At 42.0% G+C, this 17,934-nt stretch overlaps 1 protein-coding gene across 6 annotated transcripts in view; it reads left to right on the top strand.

Annotated features, from left to right (window-relative positions):
• The first annotated feature begins 1,049 nt into the window (after positions 1–1,049).
• The window catches only part of ap1ar (adaptor related protein complex 1 associated regulatory protein), a 155,723-nt gene continuing 138,838 nt past the window's right edge, over positions 1,050–17,934 (top strand). For 2 of the 6 annotated variants that reach the window (XM_072495886.1, XM_072495885.1), the window contains exon 1: positions 1,051–1,337. In XM_072495886.1, the coding sequence (XP_072351987.1) occupies positions 1,204–1,337 (134 nt within the window). In that variant the 5' untranslated portion in view covers positions 1,051–1,203. Of the gene's footprint in view, positions 1,338–8,466; positions 8,503–12,889; positions 12,919–17,934 lie in introns of those variants that run through there. The other 4 variants (XM_072495887.1, XM_072495884.1, XM_072495888.1 and 1 more) reach the window with 4 other exon arrangements.

Raw genomic sequence — 17,934 nt, 5'->3', positions numbered from 1 at the left:
GCAGAATCTCCTCCCTGTTTATTACCCCCCCCCCCAAAAAAACTTGTTGCTTCCTATATGCACCATGACACTTGGTTCTGAGCCTTCACCCTCATTTCAAACAACTCGGAGAATTGTCCCTCACCTTCTGCAATACAACTTCCTCGATGTCAACCTCTTGTGGATTGCCACTCTCAATGGACTCACCCACATTGATATTCCAAAGCTGCTGTCTTGCCAACCTTGCCAACAGTTGGTGTGGCAGGTCCCTGGGGGTCGGGGGAATGTGTCTGCGTGGTTTTCCTGTACGAGGCTGGGTCTGAGATTTTTTTAAATAGTTACTGTGGAGTTGTAAGTGTTCTTTTCCCTTCCAATCCTTTCAGACTATCGGGGTAAAACTAGCAGAAGTATCCGAAGGTAGCAATTTAAATTGCTTTGGTCCGGACAGTTCCTAGCCCAGTGCAATTGTCCAGAGGAAGTTAGCACGTCCGTGCAATTGCTGGGTAAACTGAGCACATCATTGGTATATCCCCTAAATGCGACGCAGGGGAACCAGGAAATTATTACTCATCTGAGGAAGGAGCAGTGCTCCGAAAGCTAGAGATTTGAAACAAACCTGTTGGACTTTAACCTGGTGTTGTAAGACTTCTTACTGTGCTCACCCCAGTCCAACGCTGGCATCTCCACATCAGGAAATTATAGGCTCGGTCCTGAACTTCTGGCTTGCAACTAGAAAAAAAATCCTCAAAAAATACACACACCTCTCCCTTTAAATTTTCCCGTCTTTTTTTTCGTTCCCATTATTTAGACCTCCAATCAACATGCTGGTAAAAATTCTGAAAACGGGTGTAAACAGAAAAGGACATCTCTCCACCCCTGCCCCTCCTGGCTGCACCCTCAATGACAGGTTGAGCTGTGAGGAGGGCGATGCCCAGAGCGCGTGCAGGCGGGCGGCTTATTTGCCACCAGGGGGAATGGTGGGCGGGGGGCTGCAGCGCCTCTGCGGCCCGGAGGAGGAACGACAACAGAAGGGTGGGCGGGACTACACGGTGACGGCCGCCGGACGTGGGCTGCCGGAAGAGCCTGCGCGCCGGTGATGGGCGGGCGCGAGCCGGGGTCTTGGGCTCTCGTTGCCGCTCCTGTCTCTTTGCCTTGTCCCTGGTGCTGAGTTTATTTAAAGTCTTCCGCCGCTGTTGAAGCCGGCCGCATGGGTGGTCTTGTCCTATGGATGTGGGCTTGCACTTCCTTCTAGCCCAGTGTCCTGCCGCTGAGCGAAGAGCATGTGCCATGGGGAATTGCTGGACTCAGTGTCTTCGGTTGTTTAGGAAAGAGGCCAACAGGATACAGCGAGGTGGAGGGTGAGACTCTTTAATCATTGTTCTGAACGCAGCTAATTCAGCTCGGCGGGGCGTTGAAATGAATGAGCAAGGCATGGAGCAACGGTCGTTTAATAGTTAGATTGTTGCCTGCACGTCTGGCTAATTATTAGCATTTTTAGTTCTACTGATCAGGCATTGAAGGGTGTGCTGTTGGTTGAAACTACTTATTTATTTTCTTTTTTTTTTAAATGCAGTTTTTATACTTTGTCACCGAGGTCCTTGTGTTTTGAAGAGCTGAATCTTTGCCATGCCATACCTACAGGGAGGGGTGCAGCGTTCTCCCCAACCTCCCATCATTAAAACTGCCCTCTGCTTCAGTACAGCATGATGTCACTTTTTAACAACAAATATCTTCCCATCAACTCACTTTGGAAATTTACACGAACTAAAGTAAAAGAGGATGGCCTGTGTAAGTTTCGAATTTACACCAGATACGTTTAAAAGCCAAAAAAGAAAATGACCCTCCTGTATCCATTGACCAGTGGCTATAGAATGAATGAATTATTAAAATGGGGAGGCATTTTTAAAGCAGTTCTTAGATACGTTTTGAGAGGTTGCTGTGTGATTCATATTCCGGAGACTACAATGACACAGTGCAGTTGCCAGTCCAGTGAGAAGTAAAGTTGAAAAAAATGTTTCAATGTGTCAGTTGTCAAGTTTCTATGCAGTCCACTTTTTCTTATGGGAAGGAGGTGGGGACTAGTAATATTTTTCACAAGAATAACAATGTGGAGGGTTACACCTTATTTTTTTTATAATTGGAGTCAAGAATATTGGTCTGATTATCTAGCTGAGCCCTGTTTGTGTCCCCCCCCCCCCCCCCCCCCCCCAAAAAAAATAAAGTTGAGTTTGTAAAGATCAATATAAATGATCAAACCTCTGGTATTATTTAACTCATTGGGTATTTGAGGCCATTTATCTTTTTACTGTGTACAATGATTGTGATTTGTATTGCTGCTCTGGACAGTGTAAGAGTGAAATCTAGGCAATAGTATCACAGTGGACTCATATGCCATAAGATTTCCGCATCATTTCATCAATCCGTTAAATGGTTGCACTTTTGCTCTAATTGGATAATTTTATGTTCAGCAGTTCAGTGATGCAATTACCAAAGAAAGGAACATCTGACCCATTCTCTCTCTCTCATTGGCAATATTAATTGCACCTAGATTTAGTATCACTGATTAGTTATAGAATAAACCATAATCTGTACTACTGTAACTTCCTGAATGATGCTCTCTACCATGCCATTTCCCATATGAGTCAATCCTTGAAAAAGCTACCTAGTATGACCAGGAATGTTCTGTGAACTTGCGATTGAGAGGTTACATAGTGGAGGAGGAGAATTTAAGCATATTAATCTCCGGATCTTTGAGGTAAATGTTGATTTAGTTGTATTTTTAATGTAACTAATGATGGGATAAGACAGAAGAGCTGATTCGGGTCTTTGAGCCTCTTCACCTTCCCATAATAACCTGTATTCCTTAATTCCTCTAGTACCTAAAAATCTATTGAACCCTTATCTTGAATATACTCTTGGGGTAAAGTATTTCTAAGATTTTGAACGAGGATGCGGCGCAGTGGTGCCTTACGGTGTGATCCCGGCCCCAGGCCACTGAGTTTGCATATTCTCCCCATGTCTGTGTGGGTGTCATCCCCACAACCCAAAGATGTGCAGGGTAGGTGGATTGACCATGTTAAATTGCCCCTTAATTGGAAAAAAATTTAAAAATACATTTTGCATGGAAAAGTTTCTTCTCATCTCAGTTATAAATGGGAAAGATCTTATTCTAAGACCATGAGCTTGTGTTCTAGACCGTCCCTGCCAAGGGATAAAATTACTCTGCATCTATCATGTCAAACCCCTTAAGAATTATGTGTTTCATTCCTCTAAACCCCAGGGAATATAGACCTTGTCCACATGGTCTCTTCTTATAGACCAATCTCCTCATACCAAGAACCAGCCTAGTGAATCTTTGTTGCATTTCCTTTAAAACAAGTATATACTGCCTTGGATAAGGAGAATAAAACTGCGCACAGTACTTCAGGTGTGGCCTCACCAATGCCCTGTATAACCAGAGCAGTACGCCATTTGCTCTTGTGCTCGATCCCTTTTACACTACTCTAGTGCTCTATCCCTTTTACTCTAGTGCTTGATCCCTTTTATTTAAAAAAATAATGTACTATTTACCTTTTTTAAAATAAATTTAGAGTACCTAATTCATTTTTCCAATTAAGGGACATTTAGTATGGCCAATCCACATGTGGCCAATCCACCTACCCTGCACATCTTTGGGTTGTGGAGTTTTGTCCTTCATTGATAGAGGGATGGAGTTTAAGACTAGGGAGGTTATGCTGCAACTGTATAAGGTGGTAGTGAGGCATTACCTGGAGTATTCTGTTCAGTTTTGATCTCCTTACCTGAGAAAGGGCATACTGGCGCTGGAGGGCGTGCAGAGGCAATTCATTAGGTTAATCCCAAAGTTGAGGGGGTTGGATTACGAGGAGAGGTTGAGTAGACTGGGACTGTACTTGTTGGAATTTGGAAGGATGCGGCGGGAGGGGGGATCTTATGGAAACATATAAATTTATGAAGGGAATAGATAGGATAGATGCAGGGAGGTTGTTTCCACTGGCGGGTGAAAGCAGAACTCGGGGGCATAGCCTCAAAATAAGGGGAAGTAGATTTAGGACTGAGTTTAGGAGGGACTTCTTCACCCAAAGGGTTGTGAATCTATGGAATTCCCTGCCCAGCGAAGAAGTTGAGGCTCCTTCATTAAATGTTTTCAAGATAAAGATAGATAGTTTTTTGAAGAATAAAGCAATAAAGGGTTATGGTATTCGGGCGGGAAATTGGAGCTGAGTTCACAAAAAATCAGCCATGATCTCATTAAATGGTGGAGTAGGCGCGAAGGGCCATATGGCCTACTCCTAGTTCTTATGTGGGGGTGAAACCCACGCAGACACGGGGAGAATGTGCAAACTCCCACATGGACAGTGACCCAGGGTGGGATCGAACCTGGGATCTCGGTGCCATGAGGCAGCAGTGCTAACCATTGCACCACCGTGCAGCCCTGTACTATTTACCTTTCTAATTGCATGCTGTAATCGCATGTTAACTTTATGATAAATTTGCAAGGACAACCAAATCCCTCGGAATGCAAACATTTTCCAGTCTCGTACCATTCAAAAAAGATATCACTTTATTATTTTAACTAAAGTTCATGGGCATCCAAGGTACAATGTAGAATTGGATGAGAAGTTGTTTTAAAAAATGTGGGAATCAGCGTACTTATAAAAGGTTTAATGTTGATTAGACTCTCAAGGCCCCAGTGCTTGGTGTTAATAGGATCCATGTCAGTTGAAGTCAAAACTAAGGCACAGAACCGTCCCTTGCTTGAGAGAATTTATTGACTTTGTTCAGTGTCAACATTCCTCACCCCATACCCAGCGTACAAGTTATCCCCTATTTATATGTGTTCAAGTACCCATCACCAGTTTACCTTAGCAATGTAATGATGTCAACCAACCGTATCAATGTAATTGACAAGACATTGACATTTGGGCCCGGCTTTCTAATCTATGTCAATTGGGCAACAAAACCAAATCCGTAAAAAGTTGACACCACTAAAGTCAGAAAGGCAGTAGAGGCAAACAATGTAATAAAATATTCTGTTCAAGAAGGTAAATTAGATTTAACACCAACAATTTAAAATGTATTACATTGGTTTAGAAAAGTATACACCTTAAAGAATACAATGAGTGATGCTTAATTGAGGATGAAGGGAGTTTGACTCTGAGAAAGGCAGTGCTTCCTAACGTGTAACCTAGTTCTTGATTTTGCAATTTATACTTATTTACCCACACGTGCCCTATAACCTATCAACCTAGTTGCTTGTCCCATTGGATTAAATCTAATCTTTCATTCTTTTAAAGCCCTCAATAAAATCTCTTTGTCGTCTACAATTTTCTGAAGTGCAAAGTTCCTGCTCACTTAGTCTAACCTGGTAAGAAAACATTAGATTTGATATTGGTCAAGTGACCCTTCCTCTGAAACCTTTTTGGAATCCTTAGTATCATCCAGCACATGCAGGCTCCAAAATTGGCACGCTATTTTAGGTATGCCCTGCCCAAGCCCTTTTACAGACTAGCTGGACAGTGATTGTATGTAATCACACTGTCAGTACATTCTAACCAATGTTTCCTTTAATTTTTCTTTGTTAAGCATGATTTTTTTTATCGTGATGGTGATTAAAAGATAAACATTAGCAAGGACACCAGTGATAACATCATTGTTCTTTGAAATAGGGCTAATGGATCTTTTGCACCCATCTGAGCAGGTCTCAGTTTAAGGTCTCATCTGAAAATGGGACCTCAAGCAGTAGGTCGTCCCTCACTGGAGTGTCAGCCTAGATTTACTTCAGGTGCTTAAATGTCCCTAATGACTCTGACTCCGCCACCTCTGCTGGCAGCCTCCATTTACTTCTGGTGCTTGTTGCACCATGTGGTGTGTTCTGGATTGCTGCCAGCTTTGAAGGAGCTCCTTTAAGGTATTTGTTCTAACACCGTGTATATTTTTACTATTTTCTTGCAACACTGGTCACGGACTTTCAATAACTTGTGCACTGTAACTCCCAGATCCCTCTCCTATACAGAAGCTAGGAATGGTGAACATATGCTTGGAATTGTCCATGGCCAAGTGCATGGCACTACATTTATTTATATTAAAAGGCATCTGCCAGATAAAGGTCCACTGAGATGTCGGTTGGGGCTCAGTTGTTTGAACTCTTGCCTCTGAGTCAGACGGTTGTGGGTTAAAGTCCCCATGCCAGACCTGAAGTAAATCTAGGCTGATACTCCAGTGGAGTACTGACGGATGACCCACTGTCTGAGGTCCTGTTTTCAGATGAGACCTTAAACTGAAACCCACTTATATGGGCTTACAAGATCCATTGGCCCTCTTTAAAATAATCAATCACCATTGCGATAAAAGATTATCTGGTCACTATCACATCATTGTTTATGGGAACTTGCTGTGTACAAATTGACTGCCATTTCCTACTTTACGAAGTGGCTACACTTCAAAAGTTCTTCATTGGCTGTGAAGTGCCTTGGGATGTCCTGTGGGAGATGTTGTATGAATGCAAGTTTGCCACTCTTTCTTTTTCTGCCTGAATTCTTTTTTTCATATAATGTCAGCATACCCCCACATATCTTTGTCAGTCGTGAGCATTTGGACATTTCCTTCGATGCCTTCTTCCAGATTGTTGCAGTAAAAGAGTACGGTCTAATTTTAGAGAAAAATATACAATTCAATTCAACACCACCTCCATGATAGTCCTCAATACTGGGGCCCTGCAAGACTGCATACTTAGCCTCCCTGTACACACACGATTGTGTGACAAAGTTTGGCTCCAACTCCATCTACAAGTTTGCTGATGACACAACCGTAGTGCGTCAGATCTTGAACAATGATGAGTCAGAGTTTAGGAGGGAGCTAGAGCACCTATATTAATCTTTATTGTCACAAGTAGGCTTACATTAACACTGCAATAAAGTTACTGTGAAAAGCCCCTAGTCGCCACATTCCGGCGCCTGTTAGGGTTCACTGAGGGAGAATTCAGAATGTCCAAATTACCCAACAGCACGTTTTGTGAGACTTGTGGGAGAAAACCGGAGCACCTGGAGAAACCCACGCAGACACGGAGAACGTGCAGACTCCACACACAGTGACCCAAGCTGGGAATCGAACCTGGGACTCTGGCGCTGTGAAGCAACAGTGCTACCCACGTGCTACTGCGTGGTGTAACAACAACAATTTCTTCCTCAATGTCACAAAAGTAAAGAGCTGGTCATTGACTTCAGGAAGCAAAGTATCATACACACCCCTGTCTGCATCAATGGTGCAGAGGGAAAGATGGTTGACAGCTTCAAATTCCTAGGTGTGCACATTAATAATCTGTCCTGATCCAGCCATGTTGACGCTACAACCAAGAAAGCATAATAGTGTCTAAATTTCCTCGGAAAACTAAAGGAATTCAACTCTTACCAATTTTTATAGATGCACCATAGAAAACATCCTATCTGGCTGCATCACAGCCTGGTATGGCAACTGCTCAGCCCAAGACCATAAGAAAATACAGAGTCGTGAACACATCCCAGTCCATCACGCAAAACCGCCTCCCAACCATTGACTTTGTCTACACCTCCCGCTGCCTTGGGAAAACAGGCAGCATAATCAAAAACCCCTCTCACCTGACTTATTCACTCTTCCAACTTCTTCCATCGGGTAGGAGATACAAAAGTCTAAGAGGATGCACGAACAGGTTCAAAAACAGCTTCTTCCCTGCTGTTACCAGACTCCTGAACATCACACTTCTTCTCTACTGAGCAGTACTGCACTCCGTATGCTCAGCCGTTGCCTATGCCTATTTATTTACGTTGTGTATTTATGTATGTCCTATGATTTTTTATGTATGGAATGATCTGTCTGGACTGTATGCAGCACAATGCTTTTCACTGTACCTTGGTACACGAGACAAAACAAATCTAATCCAATAATTCAAAACAGAGGAAAAGGCAAAATGATGCAGATGCTTGAAATCTGAAATAAAAACAAATGCTGGAAATACTCAGGCTTCGCTGCATCTGTGGGAGGGAGTCACAAGTGTTAACATTTTAAGTCTGTGATCTTTCATGAGATGAAAGAAAAAACATATTGCATTTGAACAGTAGTTTGTCACATTCTCAGGCTATCTTATAGCTCTTTGCGGCTAATGAATTACCTTCAAAGTATACTTACAATTATTATGTATGTGAATGGGCAGGCCATTTCATAACCATCCTAAAGGGGCAAATGGGTTTGCAGTGTCCATCAGAAAGATGGCACATCCAACAATGCGGCACTCCCTCAGTGTCAGCCTAGATTACGTTTTCAAGTTTCTAGAGTGGGACTTGATTCCATAATTTCTGAGATAGCTATTACTGATTTAAAGCCGACACCTTAGTAATTGAATAAGATAAAGCCAGTGGAATCGTTCACCAAGACAGATGTTTAATTACAATGTCTTCTCACAGGTACATTTTCCAGGTTACATGAATTATTGTTTTGAGGTGCTATTCCCAAAATGGGTTTAAAGTATAGGTAAGAAATCAGTATTTTACTGTTATCTACTGACATTTGAAATTCTGCTTAATTTTTACTTATAAAGACTGATTCATTATCTGTAGCCAAGGTATGGAGTCAGTCAATGTTGCTTATCAGTTGAAGAGACTAGTAGAGTACTTGCTACTTCATAGTTTAACAACAACTTGTGTTTATATACATCTTTAATGTAATGCAATGTCCCAGGGCACTTCATATTACAAAACAAACTTTAACACTTGAACGACATAAGCTATTAGGTCATATGACAAAAAGCTTGGTCAAAGAGATGGCTATTAAGCAGTGCCTTAACGGACAAAATTGAGATTGAGCGACAGTGGTGTAGGGACGTAATGCCAGAGCTTGGGGCTGAGGTAACTGAAGCCATAGCCACCAGTCGTGGAGCAGTTATCATTACGATTTTCTATTAAATTTTATCAGTGTAAGTGGTTGGGGAGCTGCGCTATTGACTCCTTTGCACATAACAAGTTGCACTTATATAGCATTTTACCATAATAAGACATCCCAAACTGCATCCCTGCAGGATAGTCTGGCAAAAATTAACAGAAACCCAAAAGAAAACATTAGCATTGTTGACAAAAGAAGGCTTTGAGCAGTTTCTTTCAAAGAAGGAGAGGGGTGAAGATGTTTGGAATGGGATTTCCAGAGGACATTACCTGGCTGCTGAGGGCACGGTTGCCAGTGGTGAACTGATGAAAATCAAGAATGTCTAAAGGGTAGAATTGAAGGAATGAAGTGACCTTTGATGATTGTAGGGCTGGAGCAGTTGACGGGAGGGGTCAGATGCGTTAGGGTGTTGCAATCAATCCTTTCCTGGACTTGCAGCCAATGTAGGTCTGACTTTGGTTGATATAAGTTGCGGTGCCTACGGGCACAAATGTTTGCACTGAGCACAAATCAAAGTTCTTGTGAGTAGCTGACATATAAGATCTGTTGGTTGGATTGGTGACATCAAAATCCTCTTGCACGTTACGGACAGGGAGAGAGGCAAACTGAACCCCTTTATTTTCATCACTATCTGTAAGCAGAGGTGTTTTGATATTTAAATAGACTATAGTGTGTTTCCCAAACCCTCTGTTTGTAAAGTCATTTTTAAAGTGACTGGCAGCAAACTCCCTTTAGCGTTAAATCAGAAGTATGTTCATTCATATATTCAAACCTGGGGGACTATATACACATGCAAGCACTCTAGAAAGAGATAGGAAGGAAATGAATTTTGCAACAAAGGATAACTTAAAATAGGGAAAAAAATATGGATATTAAATCATGCAAATATTACATTCCAGAATGTCAAGAGTCCAGTGTGGGCTTCTGCGCATAGGAGTTAAAGTTCAGGCGGGTTCAGCCAACTGACAGTGGAGTTGACAAACTCCTTCAAAGTTGGTGATAATGCAGCAAAATGAGCTTGGTATACAGTGAATTGGTCTGCTCTCCAGGCAATGGCAGGAATCTGCCAGTGAACCAAGCTTTGAGGAGGTTTAGACTTGAGGCAGGTCTTGTTGTCAGCCTCAAGTCCTGTTTTGGTGTTGACAGGCTGGATGTTAACTGCAGATTGTCCTGTGAGTCCAGGAACGTAACATCAAAACGATCCAAAGGCCAAAGGAGCATAGGTCAATGTGATATTGCCAATTGATGAATCTGTTTCATGTTTTAAAAAAGCTGTTTCTTTGTCTCTGGTCAAAATCCATTGTTCAATTTAGGAGAGGAACTTCAGAGGCACTCTTTGTTGTAGGTCCAGGCTGTCTGCTGCTCTCTTGTTTCATTAATTGTAATGGGTCCACACAATGATGAGTGTGAGATTCCACAACAATAAGATTTGAGTATTTTTAAATAATCAGAAAGTAAGGTTTGATTTAAAGAGTTTATCTTTTTAAAGTCTTAAGGACATGTCAGCATGAAAATAGGCTGTTCAATTTTAATCTAAGAAAATTGCTGGAAACAAATGGCAATATTTGAGAATGAGTACAAAGTTGTGAAAGTCATAGATTGCAAGCTTTAAATTAGCACGTGGAGCAGATGGACAAAGGATGTTTAGTCTAGAGGTAGCCTCAGCGCTAAGAGAAGAAAAGGTTGGATTTGGTTGAAGGCTGAAAATTGAGTGGAGCTTTAAGGAGGAGAAGTAAGTGTGTAAAATATATGTTGAAAGAGAAATAGGTATCTGGAACTGTGAATCGAGGATTTGCACAAGCACAAGTGGAGGTGGACAGGGAGGATCGTACAAATGTTCAGGATAGAATCAAAACCTGTGACAAATGCATCTTAGTGAATGATGTCTGGGAAGGTCTAGCCCATGATCTAATTAAGAAAATACTTAGTGCATTTGCTCTTATTATGAAACTCAAAATAGATACATTTTTACAAATTTTGAGCTGTTGATAAGGCATTGTAAGTGGGATTGTAGAATCTGGGCAGAAAGACTGGTCATTACTCAGAATGTCATAACATTCAATGCTATGGGCCAAGTGCTGGCAAATGGGATGAGGTAGGCAGGTCTCTTGTGGCATCAGATTGTGTATTAAATGAAGATTAGCTGTAAAACCTACTTCCCAATCGGTCATGTAAATAGAAAAAAAGTTGGAATCTTGTTAGTCACGTCAACACAATTTAACCAATCCTGTAAAGTAATGTTGTCGTAGCAACGTGACACAAGCAGTCAATGTGGCGGAATAGCAGTAGCCTCAACTAATCCGTCCAAAGGATCGCAGGGATGTAGTTTGGAAGGAAAGGCAAAGAAAAACCAATGTAACATAGAACAGTAAGAGGAAGCAAAGCAAATAATAATAACAACAGGAAGAGGAACAGAGTCATTTGTCGGATACCAGTTCTTTACAACATTTGCAATGTTTGAAGACAGGATCAAGCACAGTATTAATGCAAAATTTGTTCTTTCTATGTAATTATAGCATTTTCTGTCTGAAGGATTTGATGGTTTGATTACATTTTTATTGCAATAGTAAATGCCTTTAATCATGTGCAGAGTTGACCCGTTTAAATTCACAACAATTAAAGAGGAGGCACCCAGCAATGTAATAGAATAGTTTACCTCATGAATGAAGAGGCCATCTGAACTTGGGTTATGCAGTGCTTCAAGGCTAATAAGATGACATCCATTGTACAATCATTTGCAACATATGAGCACATAAGCAGCAGAAGAAACCTTTTTTAAAAGCCTAGAAACTGCAGCTGTAAAAAGTACATTTCTAACATGTCCGATCAGCTCCATCTCTCGAGACATGATTGGGCAATGCCATAAAAATTGGTAAGAGCATTACAGTCAACTAGTTATCTCTACCCCAGGAATAGCCATTTTCACATCATTAAGCTAACTGTTGCATGAACCTGTGCAAAGATAGGGAGGGAGATAGAGAACCTAGTGGAGTGGTGTAGCGACAACAACCTCTCCCTCAATGCCAGCAAAACTAAAGAGCTGGTAATTGACTTCAGGAAGCAAAGTACTGTACACACCCCTGTCAGCATCAATGGGGCCGAGGTGGAGATGGTTAGCAGTTTCAAATTCCTAGGGGTGCACATCTCCAAAAATCTGTCCTGGTCCACCCACGTCGACGCTATCACCAAGAAAGCACAACAGTGCCTATACTTCCTCAGGAAACTAAGGAAATTCGGCATGTCCACATTGACTCTTACCAACTTTTACAGATGCACCATAGAAAGTATCCTATCAGGCTGCATCACAGCCTGGTATGGCAACTGCTCGGCCCAGGACCGCAAGAAACTTGAGAGAGTCGTGAACACCGCCCAGTCCATCACACGAACCTGCCTCCCATCCATTGACTCCATCTACACCTCCCGCTGCCTGGGGAAAGCGGGCAATATAATCAAAGATCCCTCCCACCCGGCTTACTCACTCTTCCAACTTCTTCCATCAGGCAGGAGATACAGAAGTCTGAAAACCCGCACGAACAGACTCAAAAACAGCTTCTTCCCCACTGTCACCAGACTCCTAAATGACCCTCTTATGGACTGATTTCATTAACACTACACCCTGTATGCTTCATCCGATGCCAGTGCTTGTGTAGTTACATTGTATATGTTGTGTTGCCCTATTATGTATTTTCCTTTATTCCCTTTTCTTCTCATGTACTTAATGATCTGCTGAGCTGCTCGCAGAAAAATACTTTTCACTGTACCTCGGTACACGTGACAATAAACAAATCCAATCCAATCCAAGATACAATTAGTAAGAGTTGGGTTCATCACTGGCTGCTGTGTAGAAATTAATTCTTCTTCGTCTAAAATTTGCTGGAGTGGGACATCCAGTCTTTTAGATTCTGTTCTTTTCCTTTCAGCTCTTCATTTTTTACACTGCAAGTGCAAGCGAATAAGTAGGACGAGAGCAAGAGGGAATCCAAGACCTTGGTAAATGAGACCAATAGTGTATGTCTAACCAATAAGATTTAAGGATTGAAAAATAAACAATGCAATGAGAATGAATCAAGAGTGAGTTCAATGTCAAATCAGGTACAAAAATGGAATTAAAAAGGGGAAGAAATATTGCGTTGAGAGAGAGCGAATCAAAGCCCGAAGGACAAACATGTAATTTTTAAAACATGAAGTTTGGCATTATTAACATTGCACTATTACAAGGAGTGAAATGCCACAATTTAAATTGTTCACTTTTAAGGTCTGGTGGGTTGACTAGCAGCCATTAATTAGCAGTTACCACATCATTAAAAGATTATTTGCATTATTAATTACTTGGTCATAAGTTTAATGCAGCAGCTTCATAAAACTCTTGGGGAAGATGAGGGGCTAGATGCCATTGTCCGAATAGCAATTTATGACAATTCAAAATTCATGCAATATGTCGTCCTTGTCACTGGTTACTGACTAATTTGTATCTTAATGTTCACATGTCGTTACTTTCTGGGCAAATTGCAGCCCATTGTTTCACTTCTATATAATTAGCAATAAGTATGCAGTGCTGTATCAAAATGAAACAAATTTCTGCAGTATTCATTGAGTGCAAAGTAAAAATATACCACTTACTTTAACTGTAACATTAAACCATTTCTTAAGTGGTAGTAAGATGTGAAAATGACCAAGATACTATTGTATCGAAAAAATGTCCTAGAGCCTAGAGTTACACATAGAAAACAATGATAGTTTATGAATGTACTGCTGTATGGAGAGGTACAGACATGTGTTTCTCATTTCAGATGGGACATTGTTGACAGTATAGTTAGGTTACACCTGCTATCTCTCCCCCTCATTGATAACTATGCCGGCCATCTCTCCTGCACTTTGATGTGTTCTGATTGTTTTGACAAGCAGGATAGTTAAAGCCCTGGAGGCACGTCACTGCCCACCAGCCCTGGACGTGCCCGCCAGCTATAAGGTATAAACTGGTGTAGTTGACAAAGTCCACATGTGTAATTTTGACGTGTATGTCTAATTAAGAATATTGCTGAGAAGTAACCAGCCCATTTGTTCTAACATTTGGAAAGCAGGAGGTGAATTCTCACCTGATTTTCTTGCTGCCTGTTTGTAATGGTTGAGAAATTGAGAACTAATGTTCAGAGCACACTGAAGTAATCAAGGTTAATTGATGACCCAGTTTGCTGTACCCTGCAGCTCGGATTGCCAGCTGATTATTGCCACAGCTAGGAAATTTCCTTTGTTACCTTGAAATGTTCTTTTTTATTTAATTCTGGTAGCTCAGTTTTGTACTTGCCTGTTCATAAGTTAAAACTAACAGTTGTAAAAGATATTCAGTTGTAAAATAACAGTGGAAACAGGCATTGTGATGAGCTACTGAACTAATATTGATTATTTTTTGGAGTTCCACAGAGCAATTGGTGAGCTTCTGACTGTTCTGTTTATCAGCATGAAACCCTTTCTGGTTTAGTTAAACCAGAAAATTGCTGGATCTGATTGGACTATTTCAGTAAGTGCAATATTACAAATTCTACTGTCGCTTTGTTGGTTCTGAAATATAGATCATCTCCAGTGTTATACTTCACTACAGTATTGCTTCCTATTTTTCACACTAGTACAGTACGAAGTCTTACAACACCAGGTTAAAGTCCAACAGGTTTGTTTCGATGTCACTAGCTTTCAGAGCGCTGCTCCTTCCTCAGGTGAATGCAGAGGTCTGTTCCAGAAACAGGTATATAGACAAATTCAAAGATGCCAAACAATGCTAGGAATGCGAGCATTAGCAGGTGATTAAATCTTTACAGATCCAGAGATGGGGTAACCCCAGGTTAAAGAGGTGTGAATTGTATCAAGCCAGGACAGTTGGTAGGATTTCGCAGGCCAGATGGTGGGGGATGAATGTAATGCGACATGAATCCCAGGTCCCGGTTGAGGCCGCACTCGTGTGCAGAACTTGGCTATAGGTTTCTGCTCGGCGATTCTGCGTTGTCGCGGGTCCTGAAGGCCGCCTTGGAGAACGCTTACCCGGAGATCAGAGGCTGAATGCCCTTGACTGCTGAAGTGTTCCCTGACTGGAAGGGAACATTCCTGCCTGGTGATTGTTGCGCGATGTCCGTTCATTCGTTATCGCAGCGTATGCATGGTCTCGCCAATGTACCACGCTTCGGAATAGTTTGGACATTCTGAATTCTCCCTCTGTGTGCCGGAATGTGGCGCCTAGGGGCTTTTCACAGTAACTTCATTGCAGTGTTAATGTAAGCCTACTTCTAACAATAAATATTATTGCATTTTTATTAATTTGAGAAATTATTTTTGCTGTGTCGTAATTTCTCCTGTCTGACCCTTAAACTCTCTTCCTCTGTAATCCTGAGTTTATCCAAAACTCTTGTGACTTGATCCTATCCTGCTCCATGTCTTGTTCACTCATTATATCCCTGTGCTTACTGACTTATGTTGGCTCCGGGTCTGGCATCACCTCTTTTTTTAAACATTCCCATATTTGTTTTCAAATACCCTGTGGCATTGCCCCTGGAATAAGACACAGGAGCAGAATTAGGCCACTCGGCCCATCGAGTCTGCTCCGCCATTCAATCATAGCTGATATTTTTCTCATCCCCTTTCTCCTGCCTTCTCCCCATAACCCCTGATCCCCTTATTAATCAAAAACCTATCTATCTCTGTCTTAAAGACACTCAGTGATTTGGCCTCCACAGCGGCAAAGTGTTCCACAGATTCACCACCATCTGGCAGAAGAAATTCCTCCTCATCTCTGTTTTATTGGATCGTCCCTTTAGTCTGAGATTGTGTCCTCTGGTTCTAGTTTTTCCTACAAGTGGAAACATCCTCTCCACGTCCACTCTATCCAGGCCTCGCAGTATCCTGTAAGTTTCAATAAGATCTCCCCTCACCCTCCTAAACTCCAATGAGTACAGACCCAGAGTCATCAACCGTTCCTCATACGACAAGCTCCTTATTCCAGGGATCATTCTTGTGAACCTCGTGGACCCTTTCCAAGGCCAGCACATCCTTCCTTAGATACGGGGCCCAAAACTGCTCACAATACTCCAAATGGGGTCTGACCAGAGCCTTATACAGCCTCAGAAGTGCATCCCTGGTCTTGTATTGTATCCCTCATGACATGAATGCTATCATTGCATTTGCCTTCTTAACTGCCGACTGAACCTGCACATTAACCTCAAGAGAATCGTGGACAAGGACTCCCAAGTTCCTTTGTGCTTCTCATTTTCTAAGCATTCCCCCATTTAGAAAATAATCTATGCCTAAATTCGTACACTTTTCCACATTGTATTTCATTTGCCACTTCATTGCCCACTCTCCTAGCCTGTCCAAATCCTTCTGCAGCCCCCTTGCTTCATCAATACTACAGATCTTTGTGACTTGATGGGCCAAGTGGTCTAATACTGTGAACAGTTCTGGTCACCCTATTACAGAAAGGATATTACTAAAGTAGAAAGAATGCAGTAAAGATTTACTAGGATGCTACCGGGACTTGATGGTTTGAGTGAGAAGGAGAGGCTGGATAGACTGAGACTTTTTTCCCTGGACAGTAGGAGGCTTAGGGATGATCGTATAGAGGTGTATAAAATATTGAGGGGCACAGATTAAGGTAGATCGTCAACATCTTACCCCAAAGGTAGTGGAATCTATAACTAGAGGGCATAGGTTTAAGGTGAGAGATATAAAAGGGTCCAGAGGGGCAATTCTTTCACACAGAGGGTGGTGAATGTCTGCAACGAGCTGCCAGAGGAAGCAGTAGAGGCGAGTACAATTTTGTCTTTTAAAAAGCATGTAGACAGTTAAATGGGTAAGATGGGTATAAGAGGGATATGGGCCAAATGCAGGCAATTGGGACTAGCTTAGTGGTAAAAATTGGGCGGCATGGACAAGTTGAGCTGAAGGACCTGTTTTCATGCTGTAAGCCATATGCATCAGTAACCAACTTCTGTTCTACAACCCTGTAAGACTTTTACATTCCTAGAATTCTGACCTCTGAATTTTGTCCCAACGTTGGCTGCTATCCGTTCAGCTATCTAAGCCTTAAGCTTTGGTGTTCCCTCCCAATCAATGTCTTGCCGTTCCATCTTTCTCCTTCTTTACAATGCTCCTTAAAAGCTATTCATTTGACCTAATCTTTGATCATCTGCCCTAGTACTCCATGTGTGACTCAATGAGAAATTTTATTAACTATGCCTGTAAAGCACCGTGGGTTATTTTATGTTAAAGGCGCTATATAAATGCAAGTTGACATTAGGTCTAGGTGTTCATTTTAACGTGTTATGTTGTGCAATCTGATCTTTATGCCTGCCTTTCATGTGGGGTTTCCATACAGTGTAACATAGCCTTGTGGTTGTGGTTCTAGACTGTTAATCCAGATGCCTCAATTAATGATCTCGCAACACTTATTCAAATCACACCATGACAATTGGAAAATTTAAATTCAGTTAATCAAATAAATCTGGTATAAAAAGCTACTATCAGGGGTAGTGACTTTGAGACTGCCAAAGTGCTCTTACTTATCTGGTCGACTTGGGACCTTTTAGGTAAGGAAATCTGCCATCCTTACCCAGTTTGGCCAGTGTGATGCCAGACACAGCCATGTGATTGACCGTTAACGTTCCTTTGAACTGGCCTAACAAGCCACTATGTTGTGTTCAAGAAGGTGGCTCACCTCCACCTTCTCAAGGGTAATTAGGGATGGACAATAAGACTTCCGGTGGCGACCAAGGAGTGAGTGGTCGCACACGGCAGCTCCAGCTCAAAGGTGTTGATTTGAGCTCTTTTTACCCGAAAGCAGGGGGAATTGCGACAGTTGGATGTAGCTGAAGGTGTGGAGAAGACGTTCCCCCGGGAGTGGCATGTCTGCTGGTTATCAGACCCAGCAGAAGAAGGTTAAAGACCTGGCCAAGGAACTGGAGGGGACCTGTGGTGCAGCAGCAATTGGAAAGATGGCGAAGGGGGACGGGTTGCCGCAAGTTGGAAAACCCCAGATTGAGC

The sequence above is a fragment of the Scyliorhinus torazame genome, chromosome 3 (genome assembly GCF_047496885.1).
Source record: "Scyliorhinus torazame isolate Kashiwa2021f chromosome 3, sScyTor2.1, whole genome shotgun sequence".
In the NCBI taxonomy this organism is placed as follows: Eukaryota; Metazoa; Chordata; class Chondrichthyes; order Carcharhiniformes; family Scyliorhinidae; genus Scyliorhinus; species Scyliorhinus torazame.
The sequence above is the reverse complement of the archived record's forward strand: the minus strand, read 5'-3'. Positions and strand labels throughout refer to the sequence as shown.